The sequence below is a fragment of the Dendropsophus ebraccatus genome, chromosome 3, assembly GCF_027789765.1.
Source record: "Dendropsophus ebraccatus isolate aDenEbr1 chromosome 3, aDenEbr1.pat, whole genome shotgun sequence".
NCBI lineage: Eukaryota > Metazoa > Chordata > Amphibia > Anura > Hylidae > Dendropsophus > Dendropsophus ebraccatus.
This window is the reverse complement of record NC_091456.1, coordinates 168014901-168037638: the sequence shown is the minus strand read 5'-3', so window position 1 is coordinate 168037638 and position 22738 is coordinate 168014901. Positions and strand designations below refer to the sequence as shown.

Genomic DNA, 22738 nt, shown 5'->3' with positions numbered 1-22738 from the left:
TCTATCGTGCTGGGACAAGTACGGTCATACAAGTCTCCCCGATGCTTCACGCTCCAAAATAGATCTCATGTCCATTAATGTTCTGCCAGGGGGAAACTTGTGCTCGAAAGCTTCTGCTTACAACCGGTTATGCAACAGACCTTATATATAGATAACTGGGCACAACACTCTCCGGGTATGCCATTTAACCTCATCAGTACCTCAGTCTTGTGGGTCCTCCACCTATAGTATATTTAACCCCTTAAAGCAGGGATGGGGAACCTTCGGCCCTACAGCTGTTGCAAAACTACAATTCCCATCACGCCTGGACAGCCAAAGCGAAGCTTTGGCTGTCCAGGCGTGATGGGAATTGTAGTTTTGTAACAGCTGGAGGGACAAAGGTTCCCCATCCTTGCCTTAAAGGGTTAAAAAGGATCACCTTTCCACAGTATCAGGGATAACAAACTGATCATTCGCTCCAACCACCATCATCCACAAGAATGGAGGACAACTGTCAGCGAATATTCTTGGCCACCGATCCATTCTCCATTCTCGTTTTAGAGGCTAGTACGTCACCATACAACATGGCAGATTATGTTAATCTCATATATGTTATGTTGGATGATGCCAAAATACATGACAACACAGGGTTAAAGGGATCTTTGCAGAATAAGTTTATAATTAGGGATGCAGCAAACTTGACAGCGATGTATACTTACCTGTCCTACTTCAGTTCCTGGGCTGCACGCTTTCTCCAGCGCTGTTGGTGTTTCAGCAACATCTGCTAACATGCCGCTCCCGCTGGGAATAGCGGCTCAGCATAGACCTGATGCTGTGTTTTTAAACAATTTTTTGTGTGTTTGGTATGTTTTAAGTACGGCCCTCTAACGTTCTGTCTTCAATTGCCACCAAGTAAAGTTAGGTCCTGTCTAGAGATGAGCGAACCGGGTTCGGGTTTGAGTCGATCTGAACCCGAACATTTGGCATTTGATTAGCGGGGGCTGCTGAACTTGGATAAAGCTCTAAGGTTTTCTGGAAAACATGGATACAGCCAATGACTATATCCATGATTTCCACATAGCCTTAGGGCTTTATCCAAGTTCAGCAGCCACCGCTAATCAACTGCCGAAAGTTCGGGTTCGGATCGACTTGATCATGCTCGAGGTTCACTCATCTCTAGTCCTGTCCCTTTCATTAAAGGAGGAGTGCAGAAAAAATAAAAACTACACACAGTAATACAACCTATAGAGAGGTAAGGTGCTGTTCCTGTAAAGAGGTAGCTAGATTTTTGTAATCCCTTTAAGCACTTCCCCTTTCCAACCCACCAATTTTAACATGGAGAAAACGGATGGATCTTCTCAAGGCAGTTTGCATCAGGACACTACAGAAGCCACCAGGAAAGGCCTTGGTCCCGATTAATCCCTTTAAATCTGTGGGTTACGTGTTTCTTTAATGGAATACTCTAAAGTTTGTATCTTCCCAGCTGTAACACTTTGCCTCACATTCCTACACCACAGGACCCGTTCCCAGCCTGTAGGGGGGCCACTATTAATCTTGTGATATACACAGGGGGTCCCTAATTGATAACAGGTTAAGACGACTAATCTTCATACACACCCATGTTGTCACCCGCAAAACTCTAATGCTTTCAATAAATCATCCTCGTGAGCGGAATCAACACACTGGAGACACGTGGCCTCATTACGGCCGTTCACACTGTACAATGGAGGAATATAGCTTCTACAGCAGTGGCGTACCACCTGCCATCCTTCAGCTGTTGCAAAACTACAATTCCCATCATGCCTGTTATCAATGGTGGACTTAGAAGTTGCACTCCAAGTTATCATACATTGTAGACCAATTCTTTGCAAAGGTCCTTACATCTTATACTAAATTTGGCCGAACTCACCACCCCCAAGCTCATAGTATACAGGGGACTTTCGACTATTCACTGAAGATGATATTGATGGAGAGAGTGTTTGATTGTGATGGATTTCTCACAACTGCTCCTATTATTGTCAGCGGGATCAGGCAATGCTAGAGATGTCTGTCAGCGGCTTACCCTTCCCCATATATAATGCAGGAATGTTTGGCCCAATAAACATTTATGTATGCTGAGAAGCCAGGAGAGATGATGTTGGCCGAGCCCTCGATCAGCTGAAAATGTATTGTCACCTAAAAGAGGAACTCCAACGATCCCATAAGATATAGAATGCACAAAAAACATAAAGATGCACTCACGGATGCCTCACCAATTATTTGATATATTTCCAACTTGTCTATGCTGCTCTTATCCAGAGATTCAAACTTTTACATCATGGCACCCAGCCGAGAAACTACATTTCCCAGCATACATTGCACCTCAGGACCAACTGTCGGGGGCCTGTCCCTGTCTTGTAGTATCTGTCCACCACTGGCCCAATTTGCTTCTACTTTGCACAGGGGTTACAGATGAGGTATTACAGCTAGCCTGGCAAATGAAGAAAAAGATCACGTGACCTCTGTCTCAGAAGGGAGGGGGAGGGGGAGGACAGAGGAGTGAAGACAGAGTGGACCAGGCAGTGAGGATTTTCAGCAGCTTTGGGATGTCCTGCAGACAAATGGATCAATTCAAGTAATATGGGTGTTGATTGAACCCGGTTAAATCTTTCATGCTGTACATTGTTACACTCACCATTCACACGGCTGATGAGACCTAAAAGCCTGGAGAGAAGCGTCCATTCCTGCAAAATCCCAAAACTTAACGTCATAATCGTAGCCACCAGTGACTAGACGGGCACCTGAAGGGTCCAACCCAAGAGCCGACACCTAGATGGGACAATAACATAATAACAGTATAAACTCCAAACGTTCATATAACAAATACAATCAGTACTAAAGAAAGCAAGTGGCTTCCATTGGGACCATCCCTGATACAGAGGACAATGAAGCCTAAAGGAAGTTATCTAGGAAGCATTTCCTAAAGTGTGCCTTTCCACTTACTTCACAACTACAACTCCCAGCAGCCCCCGACAGCTGTTGTTTTGTAACCCCTGTACAAGATATATTTTAGCATCAGTAGAATATAAAAGTGATGAAGAAGTAGAGCTGGCGAGGAGATACTTGTAAGAGGAACCATATGGTACCTGCCAGTACTGAGGGGCGATGTTATCTATGGAGCCGGCAGACCGTTCTCCTCGACATGAAGCCAAACATTACAAGTGCCCATTCACCTCAGTTATACAGAACATCTGGGTGGCCGAATAACGTCACTCCATCAATGTAAACCTCACGGCCCACACCAAAATACAGCAAAAGCTATAATACCATTATAATAAAAAACTCGGATGAGACCCAGTCATGGGAATAAAGGGGGGGAATGGCTAATAAACTGGGTCCTCCAAATAGAATAACCATTGTTATTCACCTTATTAGGGAATTTAGGGGGATATTTATCAAACATGGTGTAAAGTGAAACTGGCTCAGTTGCCCCTAGCAACCAATCAGATTCCATCTTTCATTTTCCAAAGAGTCTGTGAGGAATCTAAAGTGGAATCTGATTGGTTGCTAGGGGCAACTGAGCCAGTTTCACTTTACACCATGTTTGATAAATCTCCCCCTTAATCTTGGCATAACCAAGGAGCGCCTGAGGGTCCTCAGTTCAGGATCCTCCACTCTTGACCAGAGCAGACAGTGGTTATAAATAACATCTCTTGCCCTGGAGAACCCCCCCCCCCCCCTCCATCCTCCATTACACAGACAGAACCGTGGAAGTATATGAGAACAGTGTAATACTCAATTTCCCCTGTGGGAGTGCTGTAGAGTACTGCAGGATCCCTGTACAGTTGATCACTGGGGTTCCAGAAGAGGACACACTTACAAGTAGTGGTTGTTGAGAGTATAATAGCCGTCCCTTGATAGGCTTATAAAAAAATATAAATCAGATGGGAGTTATCTACACACGGCACAGACATGTTTGCATTGAAGATAATGAATCGCAGAAATAAATGTGGAACCAAGGACATGGTGATTCATGTCTTATCCCCAAGAATGAAGAGACCTCTCACTGTGTCCAACATGTGCCGCACTTACTAAATCAGTGCATAACAATACTCCAGGTCAGATAGCAGCCGCCACCCCTGGTGGTATACTGGGTACATGGAGCATCTCCACTCGCCCACCACCCCCGCCCCATGAAAAGAGCCTTGTGTGTGTCGCCCCTTTATCTGGCCGCACATTCATCACCACTCCTTGTTCTTTATGGTGCCGGACACTTTGAAGGTCTCCTACAAGAGGTCAAAGTTCTCAAAAAGAAGATTTAGAAGCTCATTTGGAGACTCTCAGCTTGAGACGGCAGAACTTTCCTGACCTTCGTCTTGCTTCAATGACTCACTAAGTGCGAGGGTCCGAGGGCCATTGAAATCCCAAATGTCAGTCTTTTGTGTTCCTGTTAAAGGGCGATTTCACTAGGATAATACAGCGTCTACCCCTCATTGGCCGGGAGCGAGCGTATATCATCGAAACAAGTAAACCCTGACATAACACGGGGACCCGTACAACGACACCACCATGTTCTCCTATACATCACTCAACCCTCAATCTATAGAAAGAGGCATGTATGTATGTGTAATTTATCTGTATGTACTACATAGCTGCTGCATTAAAGGGCAACTCCAGAGGAAAAAGAAATATTTTAAATCAACTGGTGTCAGAAAGTTCCAAAGATTTGCAATTTACTGCTGTTGAAAAAATCTCCAGTCTTCCATTACTTATTAGCTTACAAATCTCTGGAACTTTCTAAAACCAGTTAAATTAATAAAAAAATAAATAAATCCTGGAGTTGCCCTTTAAGTCAACAGGTCCTCCCTCACTCTCAGCTCACCTGAACATGCATGTGCTCCTTGAAGAGGAGGGAATAAGCTGCCCCCTCCTTCTCCCCAATCCCCCACCACCACTCCTGTCCTCAGTTTGGATGCAGTTCTCCAACTTGGTTCTATTGAAATGAATGGAGCTGAACTGTAATACCGCACACAACCTGAAGACAGAGGTGGCGCATTTTTTGCAAGAAAGCAGCCATGTTTTTTCTTATTCTGTATAACTCCTTTACAAGATAGAAAAATCCAGCAATTTCATCAGGATTAGGCTACCAATATATATACTATCACATCTTGACCGTCTAATGAATATGCAGAAGGGGAGGGGTACTTACAATGCGGCAGAAAGGGGACAAAGGATTCTGGTGGGGAAGGTGGCAGACGGTCAGACAGAAGGGTGTCCCCCATTATACTTATCCATAGACATACATGGTAAGTGGGCAGAATTACTCACAGTCTTTGTGCCGTGTTGCAGCGTGATCTCATGGGAGTCCGGGATCCTTTTAATTGGGTTCTGGAATAGAGAAGATGGATGTAAGTAGATTAATCCACTATTCTCCTCGGTAATAACATATGTTGTTCATGAAGGAGGCCTCCTATCTATGCAGCTATGGCAGGTACTGATTCTCATTGAGGAGATCCAACTGGTGCAATGCTGTATGGGAAAAAAATATGCAAATTATGCTCTCTTTCACAAAAAAATAATATTTTCTCTCTAGCACCACCTATAGGTAACTGCCCTGTAAATCAAGGTTCAACCCAAGAGCAACACCAGTCTTCTCCAAAAGGAAGAGAAAGGATGAAAGAGAATGATACTTGGAGTGAGAGGGTCATCCATCCAACAAACACCCTGAAATCCTGAGAGTGTATGAAGACCGACTGCTAATGCATCATGGGAATGAAGGAAAAAACGGTCTCTGTCTTCGGTTTGGCTAATATCCCCAGTCATGTTTCAAGGCTCTTAAAAGAGGCATAGACTAGTTTATAAGCTGATACCTATAGGTGGCAGTGGAGACAGCTTTCCTTCTTCAAGAGAAGAGCTAATTTACATAATTCTTTCCCACAAAGCTTTGCCAGTTGGATCTCTATAAGGAGACTCAATAGATGGCCGATAGGTCATGCCAAGATTCAATGTATGGTTGGCTTTAGTGTGTATGCTTTCCAATCTCCAGGACATGGGGTGTGGGGTGGTCAGATCTGATCCTATCGGCTCTGCCACAACAAATGAGTTATGGAAACCACCATGACAGGTTATAAACCACCACGGTGGGAAACCCCTGTTAGAACGTCCAGCGTCGGGAGTGAACCCTCCAGAAGCGTGACCGCTCGCTGACATTACAAACATCGCGGTGTTTGCTCTGCTGATTAGCGCATGACAAGGACACGATGGATACCGACTATGGAGCCGGCATTCCAGGCCGCGACGCTCTACGTGGAATCTGAGATTCATAGAGATGCGTTTCAGACAAATCCATCAAAACACCAACAATAATAACTCGGCCTCCTTCACTGAATTCCACTGCTCAGTGTAACGTCTCACAGGCAGAGCAATTCACCAGGGGGACGGAAAATATTCTCTTAAAGGGAACAACGCAAAACGGCCTGGCACCTTCTGTGGGAGAAGATTCAGCTTTATGGAGGAACTATGTGTGACAGGCACTGTTATGGGGGAGCAATGTGTGACAAGCACTGTTATGGGGGAGCAATGTGTGACAGGCACTGTTATGGGGGAGCAATGTGTGACAGGCACTGTTATGGGGGAGCAATGTGTGACAGGCACTGTTATGGGGGAGCAATCTGTGACAGGCACTGTTATGGGGGAGCAATGTGTGACAGGCACTGTTATGGGGGAGCAATGTGTGACAGGCACTGTTATGGGGGAGCAATGTGTGACAGGCACTGTTATGGGGGAGCAATAAAAAACAGGCACTGTTATGGGGGAGCAATAAAAAACAGGCACTGTTATGGAGGGGAACCATGTCTGACAGGCACTGTTATGGAGGAGCAATGTGTGACAGGCACGGTTATGGGGAGAAATGTGTGACAGGCACGGTTATGGGGAGAAATGTGTGACAGGCACTGTTATGGGGGAGCAATGTGTGACAGGCACTGTTATGGAGAAACTATGTGTGACAGCCACTGTTATGGGGGAGCAATGTGTGACAGGCACTGTTATGGGGGAGCACTGTGTGACAGGCACTGTTATGGGGGAGCAATGTGTGACAGGCACTGTTATGGGGGAGCAATGTGTGACAGGCACTGTTATGGGGGAGCAATGTGTGACAGGCACTGTTATGGGGGAGCAATGTGTGACAGGCACTGTTATGGGGGAGCAATGTGTGACAGGCACTGTTATGGGGGAGCAATATGTGACAGGCACTGTTATGGGGGAGCACTGTGTGACAGGCACTGTTATGGGGGAGCACTGTGTGACAGGCGCTGTTATGGGGGAGCAATGTGTGACAGGCACTGTTATGGGGGAGCAATGTGTGACAGGCACTGTTATGGGGGAGCAATGTGTGACAGGCACTGTTATGGGGGAGCAATGTGTGACAGGCACTGTTATGGGGGAGCAATGTGTGACAGGCACTGTTATGGGGGAGCACTGTGTGACAGGCACTGTTATGGGGGAGCACTGTGTGACAGGCACTGTTATGGGGGAGCACTGTGTGACAGGCACTGTTATGGGGGAGCAATGTGTGACAGGCACTGTTATGGGGGAGCAATGTGTGACAGGCACTGTTATGGGGGAGCACTGTGTGACAGGCACTGTTATGGGGAGCAATGTGTGACAGGCACTGTTATGGGGAGCAATGTGTGACAGGCACTGTTATGGGGGAGCAATGTGTGACAGGCACTGTTATGGGGAGCAATGCAGTGGCTCAGGATCGGCACTCTGACAGGTGCTCAAGCATGTAGCTCAGCCAGAGTCATGTCACAGGAAGAAGTCAAGTGCCTATTATAGCTGAGCTCCATCCTAAACAAACCATTTCCTATAAGTCTATGTAATGGAATTGGCTGCTTGCCTGATTGAGAACGATAATACAAGCTGAGCTATCCCAGGAACCCGTCCTGCATATACAGCACAGGAGGGCAGGTGATAGGTTCCTATGCAAATCTAACAGCCCTCACCTCCAGCCATACTTTGCATTGCTGTTGCTCTCCTAGTGATATGAATGTGCACAGTGACACCTAGTGGTCAGTTTTATGTATACACCCCGTTACCCTGAACGCTCTGCAAAAGACGCTCTCCGGGCTGTTGCAAAACTACAACATCAACCTGTGGTTGCTGTGAAACTACAACTCCCAGCATGCCCCAACAACCATTGGCTGCTCGGGCATGCTGGGAGTTGTAGTTTCACAGCAACCACAGGTTGGAGATCACTGTGATAGAAGAATGAATGAATGAATGAAATAAGATCACTCACAACATCTTGGAGCTTTCCCATGTGAGTGACCGAGGTCAGATAGTGGTAAGATACAGACGGAGCACTTCAGGGCTCAGAGCTCTGACTCCGGCCTATTCCTTCCAATGACTGGGGAACAATAAAGCTTGTGGCGGAGCTCTCCAAACCGTCCTGACCTGGTGTAAACACAGACTAGACTATAATGGAGTGAGGAGGCGCGCCTGGGGACCGCAGCGTAATAACACAATGTAACACAAGAGCTCAGAGCACGATCTCATGGGGGGGGGGGGGGGGGAACATAAACGGGAGTCGCCATCTTTTATCATGGTGTCAATTTTAGGTCACATCACAGCGTGAAGAGCCGAAAGATTACATGCCGACAGCCTGCGGCCACCACTAGGGGGAGCTGACTGCATACTGGTTATACACTAATGCAAATGGGGAATGGCACCATCTCTGTACTCAAGAGCTGTTCTACTGACTGGAAAGGTAACTACATAGTCAGCCATTATGGAGCTACAAAGTTGTGTCTTCTGGTCACTCTATTGCAGGGATGGGGAATCTGCGGCAATCCATCTGTTGCAAAACTACAATTTCCATCATGCCTGGACATCCAAAACTAAAGTTAAAAGGCGTTAGCTGGCTTAGAAAAACATGGACACTTCTTAAACTTATAGCACCACTCTTGTTCTCAGCTTGAGTGCGGTACTGCAGCTCAGTTTCGTTTAGTGAATGGAGCTGAATTGTAATACCACACACAACCTGAGGACAGGAGTGACACAGTTTGTCTAATCCTGGATAATCCCTTTAAAGGAGTACTCCAGTGAATTTCTTTTCTTTCAAATTAACCAGTGTCAAAAAGTTGAAGACTTTAGTTCTATTTAAAAATTTCAAGTCTTCCAGTATTTATCAGTTACTGTATGTCCTGCAGGAAGTGATGTACTCTTTCCAGTCCTACACAGTCCTCTCTGCTGCCACCTCTGTTCATGGCAGAAACTGTCCAGAGCAGGAGCAAATCCCCATAGAAAAACCTTTCCTGTCCTAGACAGTTCCGGACATGGACAGATGTGGCAGCAAAGAGCACTGTGTCAGACTGGAAAGAATACATCACTTCCTGCCGGACATAGAGCAGCTGATAAGTGCTGGAAGACTGGAGATATTTATATAGAAGGGTGCTGCAGAGAAACTCAACACTTACTGTGAGGGTCACTGCCACAGATCCTAGCAGAAAGATGCACTGCGATCGGCTTTTAGTCAAGAGACCCCCTTTAAAATCTAAGAAAAAACCCTTTAAGGACACTGCAGAAGTTTTAGAGGAAATGAACGCTCTGTATAAAGAAATAGGACACTCTACTAAATAAAATGTAAAATAATGAGGATTCGGAAAACTTCCTGTGCGGAGACTTGGCGTGAGGAATATGTCATCACTTCCCTCCTCTGTCGACTTCTCTGTTTAAGGGAACACAATAGAATCTAAACAAAAGACCATTTATCAGGGTGATAGGATCGCTGGGGAAGACGCCCGGCTTTCCCGTTGCCATATTTATAGCAGAACAGAAAGGGAGCGGAGGATGGGAGAAGCCTGGAGGCACCCCGAGGTCACTTCCTGGGGATGGGCCACCCAAACCTCTACAAGTGGGTGAGTCACACTCTCCGGCAGGGGATGTCACCCAGCTTTACCGAGATCCTAAACAGCAATGAGACAACCTCTCATGGTGATCACAGTGATCGTCCTAACGTTCCCCAGAAATGACTCCTTACCCCAGAAAAGCAGCTCTAAAGTTTTGGCCACTAGGTGTCTCCCTTCCTGCAATCTGCTGCCCACTGCTGGTTGTCAATGGAAACCTGTCTCTAGTAACATACAGATTACAGTTAGTGGAAGGGGGGCATACCATGTGCTCTGTGGAGGAAACAAACACTGATACAGAGGCCACTAAATGGTCATGATGATGTTGCTGACAAAGGTTCAATGTCTATGATGTACACATGGGTGTCAAAAGAGAGGGGTCCTCCAATTGGGGGACCTTGTCACATTTTCACCATAGCACTCAGTAGCTACTATAGAGTAGTCACCGATATGGAAGACTCAGCCCCAACAGGCCTTACACATTCTCCCATTCATTTCTATGAGAACCAGAAACAGCGCCACACCTGTCCTCAGGTTGTGTGTGGTATATGGGCTTAAGGGCCTATTACACGGGTCGTCAGAGGAGCAAACGAGCGCTCTCAGCGCTCGTTTGCTCCTCGTTCCCCGCTCGCTGACGCCGCTATTCAGCGCGGCTGCAGCAAGCGGGTGAGTGCGGAAGGGGGCGGCGGGGAGCTGCCCGGTTGATCGCTGATCGTCCGGGCAGCCTATTGGATATAGCAGCGTCTGCTGCCGACGCTCCTATTCAACGGAGCGACGTCAGCAGATCGCTGCTATATCAGTCGCTTGTTTTTCAACATGTTGAAAAACAAGCGACTGCAACGATCAGCCGACATGAACGATGTTGGCTGATCGTTGCACTCTATTCCACGGGACAATTATCGTCCGTAGCGGCCGATATCGGCCGAATACGGAAGATAATTGTTCCGTGAAATAGGGCCTTTAGTTGCAATGAAGCAAATGGAGTTGGGCTGTAATAACACACACAATGCGAGAACAGGGGTGGTGCTAATTTTGGGGTTGGGGCAGTTATTTTTAGTTTATTTCGTATATTTCAGTTGCGCACCAAGAAGACTGGCAAATGGCGGCCATAAGAGTAGGAAAAAAAAAAAAGATGAAGGAGAAGGGAGATCTTCTATTTGTAGGGATATCTGTGTTTCTGGAAACAACACAATACAATACAATACTGCAGCAAAGTCCCTGTGCTCCAAAGTGATGGCTGTACTGCCCCCTACTGACACATAACTAACTATACAAGTCTCTAAATACAGAGTGGGTTACAATACGCTGCACTAAATTAATGAAAAAAAGGGCATTTTGTAATAGATTGGTGCTTTTTGTATTTAGGGAAAAACAGGAATTCCCTCTCACCCCATACATCAGTGTTCCCAAAACCGTGTCCTGAGCTATTCCAAAACTACGACTCCCAGCATTCCCTGACAACTGTTTGTGTGTTTATGCTGCCGCACTTATTACCAGGCATCAGTGCAAAGGGCCATCTGATGGAACACAACTCTGACTGCAGGATTACCCTGAGCAAAGGGAATAGGACTGTACTGGTGTGCCCGAGCTGTGCCCAAATAGAGGGAATAGGACTGTACTGGTGTGCCCCCAGCTGTGCTCATATACAGGGAATAGGACTGTACTGGTGTGCCCCAGCTGTGCTCATATAATAGGAATAGGACTGTACTGGTGTGTTCCCAGCTGTGCTCATATACAGGGAATAGGACTGTACTGGTGTGCCCCAGCTGTGCTCATATAATAGGAATAGGACTGTACTGGTGTGCCCCCAGCTGGGCTCATATACATGGAATAGGACTGTACTGGTGCGCCCCAGCTGTGCTCATATACAGGGAATAGGACTGTACTGGTGTGTCCGAGCTGTACTTATATACAGGGAATAGGACTGTACTGGTGTGCCCCAGCTGTGCTCATATACAGGGAATAGGACTGTACTGGTGTGCCCGAGCTGTGCTCATATAATGGGAATAGGACTGTACTGGTGTTACCGAGCTGTGCTCATATACAGGGAATAGGATTGTACTGGTGTGCCCCAGCTGTGCTCATATACAGGGAATAGGACTGTACTGGTGTGCCCCAGCTGTGCTCATATACAGGGAATAGGACTGTACTGGTGTGCCCCAGCTGTGCTCATATACAGGGAATAGGACTGTACTGGTGTTCCCCAGCTGTGCTCATACACAGGGAATAGGACTGTACTGGTGTGCCCCAGTTGTGCTTATATAATAGGAATATGTCTGTATTGGTGGGCCGCAGCTGTGCTCATATACAGGGAATAGGATATAGCTAAAATATAGATGACCGGTATCTCTGCCCAGCCCATCTCTTATTCCTGTGCTGCCCCCACACTGCTCATCCTCTACTTTAGAGTCATGGCAGCTGCATATCCAATATACACTGAGCTCCCCCTAGTGGTGCACAATGGATTGCAATGGGTTAAATAAAACAAAAAAATAAGGAGGGGGGAACAAAAAAAAATGAAAAAATCATACATTTTATACATCTACTGGTTTTTTTTCCTTATTACAAATTAAAAAGGGGTTGATATGCACTTGAAGTCACCCTCCAAATAGGGTCACCCAGCTTTTCCTATAACACAGAAACATTACAGCTTACCTCTCTTCTTCTACGAACTGGTGCAAATTCTCCACCAACGTAATCATGGTAAATTTAATCTTAAAAATGCCAAAAAAAACAAACAAAAAAAAAAAAGGCCCCCTATGGCTCATCTTATGTAACAGATACAAGAACCTGATTTAGCATCTCCCCGGCAGAGCGCCCCTTGGCACACGACATAGGTATGGGATGGCGTCACCGCAGCGTGTTGGGATGGCTATGCGTCATGTGACAGCAGCAATAAAGAATCTGTGTGTTACTCTGTAGTTTATATAAACCGGCACCGGCAGTGTGACCATTATATCATAGTATTCTGCTATTAGTCACCTCTGTGGAATCTGTAAAACACTTATGGGGCGAGTGGGTATAATATCCTACCGCAACACGTACTACCCGCAGTGTGCAGACATGATAGACGATGGCCGCCCAGCCTGAGAATACCACCCACCCTGATCATATATCACCGGCCTTCCTATACCGTGTGTTATGACTTGCATACTGCTGGCAGAGGCCTGAGGCTCAATTTATAGATGTGGGACAAACTGAAGCCCCCAAAGAGCCTCCGATTACCAGGAATAGCCTTGGATGTCAGAGGAGATCTCCATCACTACATGCCTGGCCAAGAGTGGATATGTCATATACAACATTAACAGCGCCATAGTAATATATATATATATTATACACACACACACATATACTTACATACAATCCACAAAAGCACTGCAGCACCGAAAGATTCCCTGCACTGGTAAGACTCCACAATGTCTACACATATAAATGACTAGAGTGTAGATCCAGATATTAGTTGTACAACACAGTTCACATGCATCTTCTTTGCTTCTGTGTTTCGTTGGAGTGTAACTTTGCTTCAGAGAAACAACAGACTCACAAATCTTCAATGTAAATGGTGAATTTATTCCTGGAATGAGGAACCTTTGGCCCTCCAGCTGCTGCAAAACTACAATTCCCATCATGCCTGGGGCAGCTGAAGCTTTAGCTTTGGCTGCCCAGGCATGATGGGAATTGTAGTTTTGCAACAGCTGGAGGGCCGATGGTTCCCCATCCCTGATTTATTCACTGGGTACAATGTGTAACAATTGCTCACAGGCTGACATACTTTTCCTCCACCGTCCAAACCTGTCACTCTCCCACTGACGTTTTGTAGGATAAACACCTCCTTCCTCATGCGCAAAGACGCAGGAGGTTGCAGCAACATATAGGCACATAGCTCCGGAACCATTAACACTTAAAGCAACTCCGTACCCACAATCTGACCCCCCCAAACCACTTGTACCTTCGGATAGCTGCTTTTAATCCAAAATCTGTCCTGTGATCCGTTCGGCAGGTGATGCAGTTATTGTCATAAAAAAAGTTATTTTAAAATTGCAGCTCTGTGCCCTAACTTTGCACCACCCCTCCGTCCCTCCTCCCCACCCTCATCATCATTAGGAATGCCACTGGAACTTTCTCTCCATGCTGAACATGGCACAGGTGCTTAACGATCCAGCCCATGTGCCAGGCTGACACAGGTGGGGAATAGGAGACAATCTGCCTGGAGCATTCCTAAAGGGGTTATCCAGCGCTACAAAAACATGGCTACCTTTCCCCCTGTTGTCTCCAGTTCGGGTGCAGTTTGCAATTAAGCTCCATTTACTTCAATGGAACTGAGTTTAAAAACCCCACCAAATCTGGAGACAAGAGTAGGGGGAAAGTGGCCATGTTTTTGTAGCGCTGGATAACCCCTTTAATGATGAAGAGGGTGGGGAGGAGGGACGGAGAGGGTATGCCAGTCTAATGGTCCTTTTACACGGGACGATTGATCGTTCGTTTTTGCACGATACCGGTCAAATTCGAACGATAATCGTACGTGTAAACGCAGCGAACGATCAAACGACGAGCAAAAAATCGTTCATTTTGATCTTTCAACATGTTCTCAAATCATCGTTGATCGTTCGCAAAAAATTCGCAGATCGTTCCGTGTAAACATTCTTTCAGCGATTTCACCTATGTGTGAGATAGGCTTAAACGATCGCAAAACGATCGCATAGCGAATTTTCCGTACGATGTATCGTTCCGTCTAAACGCTGATCGTTATAAAAAAAAACATTGTTCATTCAAAATCGTTAATCGTGCGATCGGGCGAATTATCGCACCGTGTAAAAGTACCATAATGCATACACAATCCAGGCCACTTCCATAAGGCACGGGACTGCCAATTTAAAAGTAAATTTTAGCACAATAACTGCATCACCTGCCAAACGGACCCCAGGACAGATCTTGGATTAAAAGCAGCTATGCGACAGTACAAGTGGTTTGGGGGGGTCAGATTGTGGGTACAGAGTCGCTTTAAAGTGACCTAGGCAGTCAATACCTTCCCCACGGAATGGGAAGACAGCGGGATTCAAATGGCGATGGTCCGGGTTTGTACAAACCCTAATTTCGGCTCGATTCACTCATCTCTATATAAAAATATTTAGCAATTACAATGCACAACACTAATTAAAGTGTCTCTGCCTTATTTTTATTTTTTATTTTTTGCAGAAATCAATAGTCCAGGCGATTTTAAGAAACTTTGTATGTGGGTTTATTAGGCAAATCTGCCATTATCTGCATTAAAAACGCATTCTCCCAGGTCCCGTCCCCCACCCTTTCTTTCATTCTCTGCTCATTATCAGGAAATCTCGACTCTTTTACATCAGTCGGGCCCTGTGTAACCTATGGAGAGGGGAACAAAGGATTACACAGCGGGAGCTGTATGAAAGCCAATATTCAGAGGTCAGAGAGGTCATTGCTGACTTCAGAGGAGATAGACCTGTGATGTAGCTGTAAATTAACTCTTTGTTGCCCTTTTTTGGTGCCTCATCTCCCTCCAACCCTCCCCTCTCCGTAGAGAACAATGAAGACGGGGGGAGAGCTTCAAACTGCTTTTTCATGATAAAAAAGCATTTTTCAGGTAATAAACAGAATTACAAAGTTTCTTAAAATCACATGTACTATTGATTTCTGCAAAAACAATTTAAAGTGACTGTACCACCAGGCCCAGGCTGAAGCACTGGAGGCGGGCCGACCCACCCTTAGTGGGAAGAAACTTCAGCCCCTCCATGATGTGACTCCATTAGAATCAATGGAACCCTATCATAGAGGGGCTAGGGTTTCCTCCCACTAAGGGTGGGTCAGCCCGCCTCCAGTGCTTCAGCCTGGTCCTGGTGGTACAGTCACTTTAAACGACAGTGACATTTTAAACAAGAAGGCTAAATAGCATATATAAAAAGCATATAAATAGCATATATAAGACGCATGATGAAGAATAAGGGGAGAATATCAAATTTACAAAAACATTTTTAAAACTGCAAATCTCGTAGAGTCTATTCTATTCTATATATTCTACCCCACACACCCTACCCCATATATTCTACCCCACACACCCTACTTGACATATCCTACCCCACATGGACATTTCAATAAATAAATCACATTTCTGTCATTCTAGGAGAAGAACCCCTTCCTGCATAGTCAGTCACGTTGAAAGACAAAAAAAACACAAACGACATGACATCGTTCATGTCAACTGATCCTTGTCTTCAATTACACAAATCGATTATCGGCCCCAATGGTCGATAATTGGCCAAATACGGCTGTTAATTGATTCATGTAATAGAGCCTTAAGGCTTACCTCTCAATATACTTCCCATTTAGTTGATCCTCTTCTTCTGTACTTGCTCTTTTAGCTCTAATCAACTGGGACTTTGGGAAGCTTTTACGCACGTGTGGGGCAGGCTGACTCATGCGTATATGTTGCTCCAACCTCCTGCGTCTTTGCACATGAGGAAGGAGGAGTTAATCCTCTCAAACGTCCGCGGGAGAGCGACAGGTTTGGACGGTGGAGGAAAAATATGTCAGCCTGTGAGCGATTGTTACACATTGTACCCAGACATTAAATCCACCATACCACGTAATCTAGATATGCTTCTATAAGTGGAATCTCGACTTCCATCATCTGTCATGAAAGCAGTCAGTGCCTCCAATAGTACAACCAGTATCTGATACCACACTCTAGACATATATATGTGTAGACATTGTGGAGTCTTACCAGTGTGGGGATGGGGCTTGACAGCAAGTGCAGACCTTGCTGCTGGTTATACAGCAGTCAGTGCCTCCAGTATTAGCAGTATGAGTTGGGAACGTGACCAGCGGACTGTGTAACAGGAGGACTAGACGCAAAGGCGCAGTGAGGATGTCAATAAACACAGCTGAGTATGCGGCTGCCCTGCGTCTTCCCGCTTACCAAACGTATTGTAAATCATTGTATGTATTGTATTTCCACTATACATTGACAATGACTAAGAGAGACTATGAGGAGATGGTTCTGTAACACTATAAATATCATTACGGGGCACATGCTATACTGTGTTTTGACGCTTATTAATTGATGATAATGTCATTTGTCTGCACCTGTGTGTATCAAATTATAATATATATATATATATATATATATATATATATATATATATATATATATATATATAGAGCACCTTTGATACCACATGGTTTGCACTGCCTGAGAAAGACCACCAGCAGTGGGGCCGAAGCGTTGCAGTTATCCCTGAGCAAATAAACACGTGATTTTTAAAGAGTCTTTCAGTACTGTGGTGATTTAATGGATTGTAGCTATCTGCCTCTTTGGTCCCAGAGAGGCACTTCACTGCCAAGACTATCAAACTGTTTTAAAATATATATATAATACACACACACTCACACACACACACACCACTGCTTGACCCCGCCGATCCCCACAACCACTGCGGATACTCACTGATCCCCACAACCACTGCTGATACTCACTGAACCCCCCAACCACTGCTGATACTCACTGATCCCCACAACCACTGCTGATCCCACAAACCACTGCTGATCCCAGCTGACCCCCCTCACCACACACACAACTGCTAGACCCCACTGAGTTAAGCGGGTCCTCAGCATAGTGGACACTCCCTTGAATCTAGGGGAGACCGGTACATGCTGAACTACAATGCACAAAACTCCATAAAATACTTGAGTTCTCAGTCACAATCGCAGCAGTCTGATAGCGGAACATAAGCTTTGGGAATCCTGCACAGCTTTATGGCAACCTGTCACATGATCTACTGACACTTACATCATCATCCCCGTCATCATCTTCATCATCATCATCCTCATCACTGTCTTTATATCCCGGAGGAAGTGGAGGGCCAATCATTTCATCATCCGGAGCTTGAGAACTGCTGCCCGGTGCTGGGGGACCAATGAATTCATCATCGGAGCCGTCATCAGAGTCACTGCGCCAAATGGGAATGGTGAATATTAAAGGATTTCTGTATTCGCAGTATATTTTTATGTTTATACACAAGAAAGAGGGGGGGTTCAAATCCTACACAACATATTCAGACATGGGGAAATTATAGTTTTGCAGGGACAAAGAATTGGTTATTGGGCAACCAAACATGGCTGACATTGGAGTGACGACTACTGATGACCATACAGTCTGCATAGGTGTCTCTCCTGATGTCCCCTATATGCCCATATTGCCTAAACATGCAGGAGAAAGTGGAGAAAGCCGCTGCCAGAACAAAAGAATTAGGCACGTAAAAATTCAGCAAGTCCAACCATTCTCTAACAAGGTTAGGTGCCTCAATACTGGCCTTGCCCCTGACAACGCACACTACCCTGATAAGCCAGGAAGCACACAGAAACAACAAAGAAGTTCTCCAGGCTTAGAAAACACGGCCATTTCCTTCCAGATACAGCGTCACACTTGTCCTCAGGTTGTGTGCGGTATTGCAGCGCAGTTCCAGTGAAGTGAAAGGAGCTGAATTGTAATACCACACATAACCTGAGGAAAAGGGTGGCGCTGTTTTTGCAAGAAATTAGGATGTTATTAATCATGGACAATCTCTTTAATTGTGCCCAAACCCCATTGATTTCACTGAGATTGACCCACACTCCTATCTAGTGTGTACGTACCTGGACTCTCTCTGCTTTCTCAGCCCGGAGCCGGAGGCCACAGTCTTGGATGCCGGACTTGTCTGCACTTTGTTTCCTTCAGCTTCTTTATCTTGTGATTCTGAACATAAAATAATACAGGACTCAAAGTTATAGCATTAAACATGGGAAGGGCCTATTCAGGCTTACTGCACCTACAGGTAGGGAATATACAGGTCACCACAACCTAACATCTAGACTACACCAAAAAACACATCCTTTCCAGTGACACGGTGCTCTCTGCTGCCCCCTCTGTCCATGTCAGAAACTGTCCAGAGCAGTAGCAAATCTCCATAGAAAACCTCTCCCACTCTGGACAGTTCCTGAAATGGACAGAGGGGGCAGCAGAGAGCACTGTGTCATACTGGAACGAATACACCACTTCCTGCAGTACATTCAGCAGCTGATAAGTAATGGAAGACTGAATTTTTTTTAAAATAAAAGTAATTTACAAAACTATATAACTTTTTGACACTAGCTAATTTGAAAGAAAAAAAAAAAAAAAAAATCGCCAGAGTCCCCTTCAATGGTAGACTGACAATGGTGAACACTGTAACCTTTACGTCCAGGTCGATTGCTTGACTTACCAAATGTCTTTCTGCTCCGCTCTATGGCCGTTCTACGAGTTTGCTCAAACATGGCTTCCAAGTCAAACGTTCGCGCTTTCTTGCCTGTGAGTAAAAACAATGGATTACAACTTTAATGATATTGTTCAGTTTATTAAAGGAATTTTCCTTTGGCTTATATATCGGCATTGTTGTGTATATTACAGGAGCCAGTGATCGGTGTGGTGAGGCAGGGGATACGGGCGATATTATAGCTGTGGTGATGTAGACATAACCAAAAGGTAGGACAACCCCTTTAAGGGTAAGGGCAGGATGCAGACTCCATTCACTGTCTATGGGGATGCTGAGGATAGAGGAGTATGAATCTGTACCCTGACTTGTTTTGGAGATCAAGGGAGATCTCAGGGGTCAGAGCTAGGGCTGGGCGATATAAACGATATGCCAAAATATCGTCATCAATTCGGTTGACGATATAGATTTTTGGCATATCGTCATATCGCGATATACCACGGAGCGGTAGTGAATAAGCTTCTCACTTACCGCTCCGTGGTACCGCGCTGCAGGGCCTTCCGTTCACGCATCGTCAGCGCGCTAGCGCACTGATGCGTGTGACGTCAGCCAGGTCTCCCAGTGCATGCTGGGAAGAAGACGCGGCCCGTCTCGCCTCGCGGACTCCATCAGCCAGCCCTGCAGGAAAGGTAAGTAGCAGAGGGGTCGGGGGCGGCAGATGGCTTGGCATGGGGCTGATGATGGCCCTGGCTGGCTGGCACATGAAATGGCTGGAAAACTGAGAGGGGAGATGACTGGCACGGTGGGGGGGGGGGGGCTGATGACTGGCACTGTGGGGGGGGGGGGGGGCTGATGACTGGCAACGGGGGGCTGATGACTGGCAACGGGGGGGCTGATGACTGGCACAAGGGGGGGCTGATGACTGGCACAAGGGGGGGCTGATGACTGGCACAAGGGGGGGCTGATGACTGGCACAAGGGAGGGCTGATGACTGGCACAAGGGAGGGCTGATGACTGGCACAAGGGAGGGCTGATGACTGGCACAAGGGAGGGCTGATGACTGGCACAAGGGAGGGCTGATGACTGGCACAAGGGAGGGCTGATGACTGGCACAAGGGAGGGCTGATGACTGGCACAAGGGAGGGCTGATGACTGGCACAAGGGAGGGCTGATGACTGGCACAAGGGAGGGGTGATGGCACAGGGGAAGGCTGATGACTGGCAAGGGGGGTGATAACTGGCACAAAGGGGGCTGAAGGCATAGGGGAAGGCTGATCACTGGCACAGGGGAAGGCTGATCACTGGCACAGGGGAAGGCTGATCACTGGCACAGGGGAAGGCTGATCACTGGCACAGGGGAAGGCTGATCACTGGCACAGGGGAAGGCTGATCACTGGCACAGGGGAAGGCTGATCACTGGCACAGGGGAAGGCTGATCACTGGCACAGGGGAAGGCTGATCACTGGCACAGGGGAAGGCTGATCACTGGCACAGGGGAAGGCTGATCACTGGCACAGGGGAAGGCTGATCACTGGCACAGGGGAAGGCTGATCACTGGCACAGGGGAAGGCTGATCACTGGCACAGGGGAAGGCTGATCACTGGCACAGGGGAAGGCTGATCACTGGCACAGGGGAAGGCTGATCACTGGCACAGGGGAAGGCTGATCACTGGCACAGGGGAAGGCTGATCACTGGCACAGGGGAAGGCTGATCACTGGCACAGGGGAAGGCTGATCACTGGCACAGGGGAAGGCTGATCACTGGCACAGGGGAAGGCTGATCACTGGCAAGGGGGGGGGGGTGAGTATACACACAAAAAAAAATTTATATATCGTGATATATCGTTATATCGTGCATGCATCAAATTATATCGTGATATAAATTTTAGGCCATATCGCCCAGCCCTAGTCAGAGCCCTCACAATCAGAGGCTTATCATCTATACACAGGATAGAGGAGACCGCTATAGAGTGCTAATGTAATACGTCAGTGCCATACTGTCCCAATAACATTATAGTGCCTGCATAATAGTGCCAATACACCAAAGTGCCATACTGTGCCAATACCACTATAGAGTGCCCATATAATAGTGCCATACTGTGTCAATACCACTACAGAGTGCCCCCATAATAGTGTCATACTGTGTCAATAACACTATAGTGCCATACTGTACCAACACGCTATAGTGCCATACTGTGCCAATAACACTATAGCAGTAATAGTGGTAAAACCCCTCTAAGAAGTTCTTCACCTTTGATATTAACCTGACCCCAGTTTTTTCTATATAGGGACCTCCTGAAGTTGTAATCTGATAGTAAGTGTTCTATAGAGCATCATACAGTGCCCACTCACGTCAATGGGCATCACTACCATGCACCGTATTCCCTAACAGAAGTCACTCACCAAAGCCAGAGAATCCCATGGTCGCAGCAACATTGGGGTCTTCAGAGCCGTCCATGTTGGTGACTAGAAGGGGGAAAAAAAGAAAAAGATGAAAATGAGAAAAAAAGCCAGCATTTAATGAAATACCCAGTATCCAATACCACCAGAGTGCCCACATAACAGTGTCATACTACACAAATAGTATCATACACTACTCTAAAAGGAATTTCACAATAGTGTAACCACATAACAGTACCATACTGTGCATATATCACCACAGTACCAACATAACAGTGCCATGCTATGCATATATTACCAGAGGGCCCCCACAAGTGCCATACTATTTATATATCCCCTGAGAGCCCCCCATAACAGTGTCATACTGCAAATAGTATCATACACTACTCTAAATGGAATTTCACAATAGTGTAACCACATAACAGTACCCTACTGTGCATATATCACAAGAGCACCTCATAACAGTGCCATACTGTTCATATATCACCACAGTGCCCCCATAACAGTGTCATACGACAAATAGTATTATACACTACTCTAAATGGAATTTCAAAATAGTGTAACCACATAACAGTGCCACGCTGTGCACATATCACCAGGGTACTGTCACTACCATCATAGTGCCCACATAATAGTGCCATACATACTGTCACTACCATCACAGAGTGCCCACATAATAGTGCCACACTATGCCAAATATTGCCATATGAATGCCCACATAACAGTGCCAAATAACATCACCATTACCACCATAGAGTGCCCACACCAAAAAGTCCTAGAGTGCCTAACAACATCACCATTACCACCATAGAGTGGCCACATAGCAGTACCCCACTGTGCCTACATGTAACCACCATAGAGTGTAATAACAGAGGTTGTATACTGTATATCCCTGGCTCCCTGCACCTTGTGTTGTTGTGTCTGCTCCTGACTCCAACACGCTCCAGACCCAAGTCCCCGCCCCTCCAGAAAGTGCCTGACCCGGCTACGGGAAGAGCCATGGGACAAACTTAACCAGTTTTCTTCGTTTCTTTCCTTAATGACTTCCGAGTAATGAACTGCCTAGCACGTCCACGTATAACTGCACCGAATCCACGAACTGCGTCTAAAAACTTTACCGGCTACAACGTAATAAGATGCACAGAATAATATGCCCACTAGTAAAATGGCCGCCACGCGCTAAACTAGAAAACGTGACGTCATCAGGAATTGTCATGGTTTCTCT

General features: G+C 46.2%; 1 protein-coding gene across 3 annotated transcripts in view; it reads right to left on the bottom strand.

Annotated features, from left to right (window-relative positions):
* Positions 1–22551, bottom strand: part of WDR70 (WD repeat domain 70) — a 143900-nt gene extending 121349 nt beyond the window's left edge. Inside the window, exons 1-7 of one of the 3 annotated variants that reach the window (XM_069964761.1) lie at positions 22529–22551; positions 21517–21579; positions 19127–19210; positions 18522–18621; positions 17677–17836; positions 5287–5346; positions 2654–2787 (exon numbers count right to left, since the gene is read on the bottom strand). In XM_069964761.1, coding sequence (XP_069820862.1) covers positions 2654–2787; positions 5287–5346; positions 17677–17836; positions 18522–18621; positions 19127–19210; positions 21517–21571 — 593 coding nt within the window. In that variant the 5' untranslated portion in view covers positions 21572–21579; positions 22529–22551. The other 2 variants (XM_069964760.1, XM_069964762.1) reach the window with 2 other exon arrangements.
* Between the last annotated feature and the right edge of the window lie 187 nt (positions 22552–22738).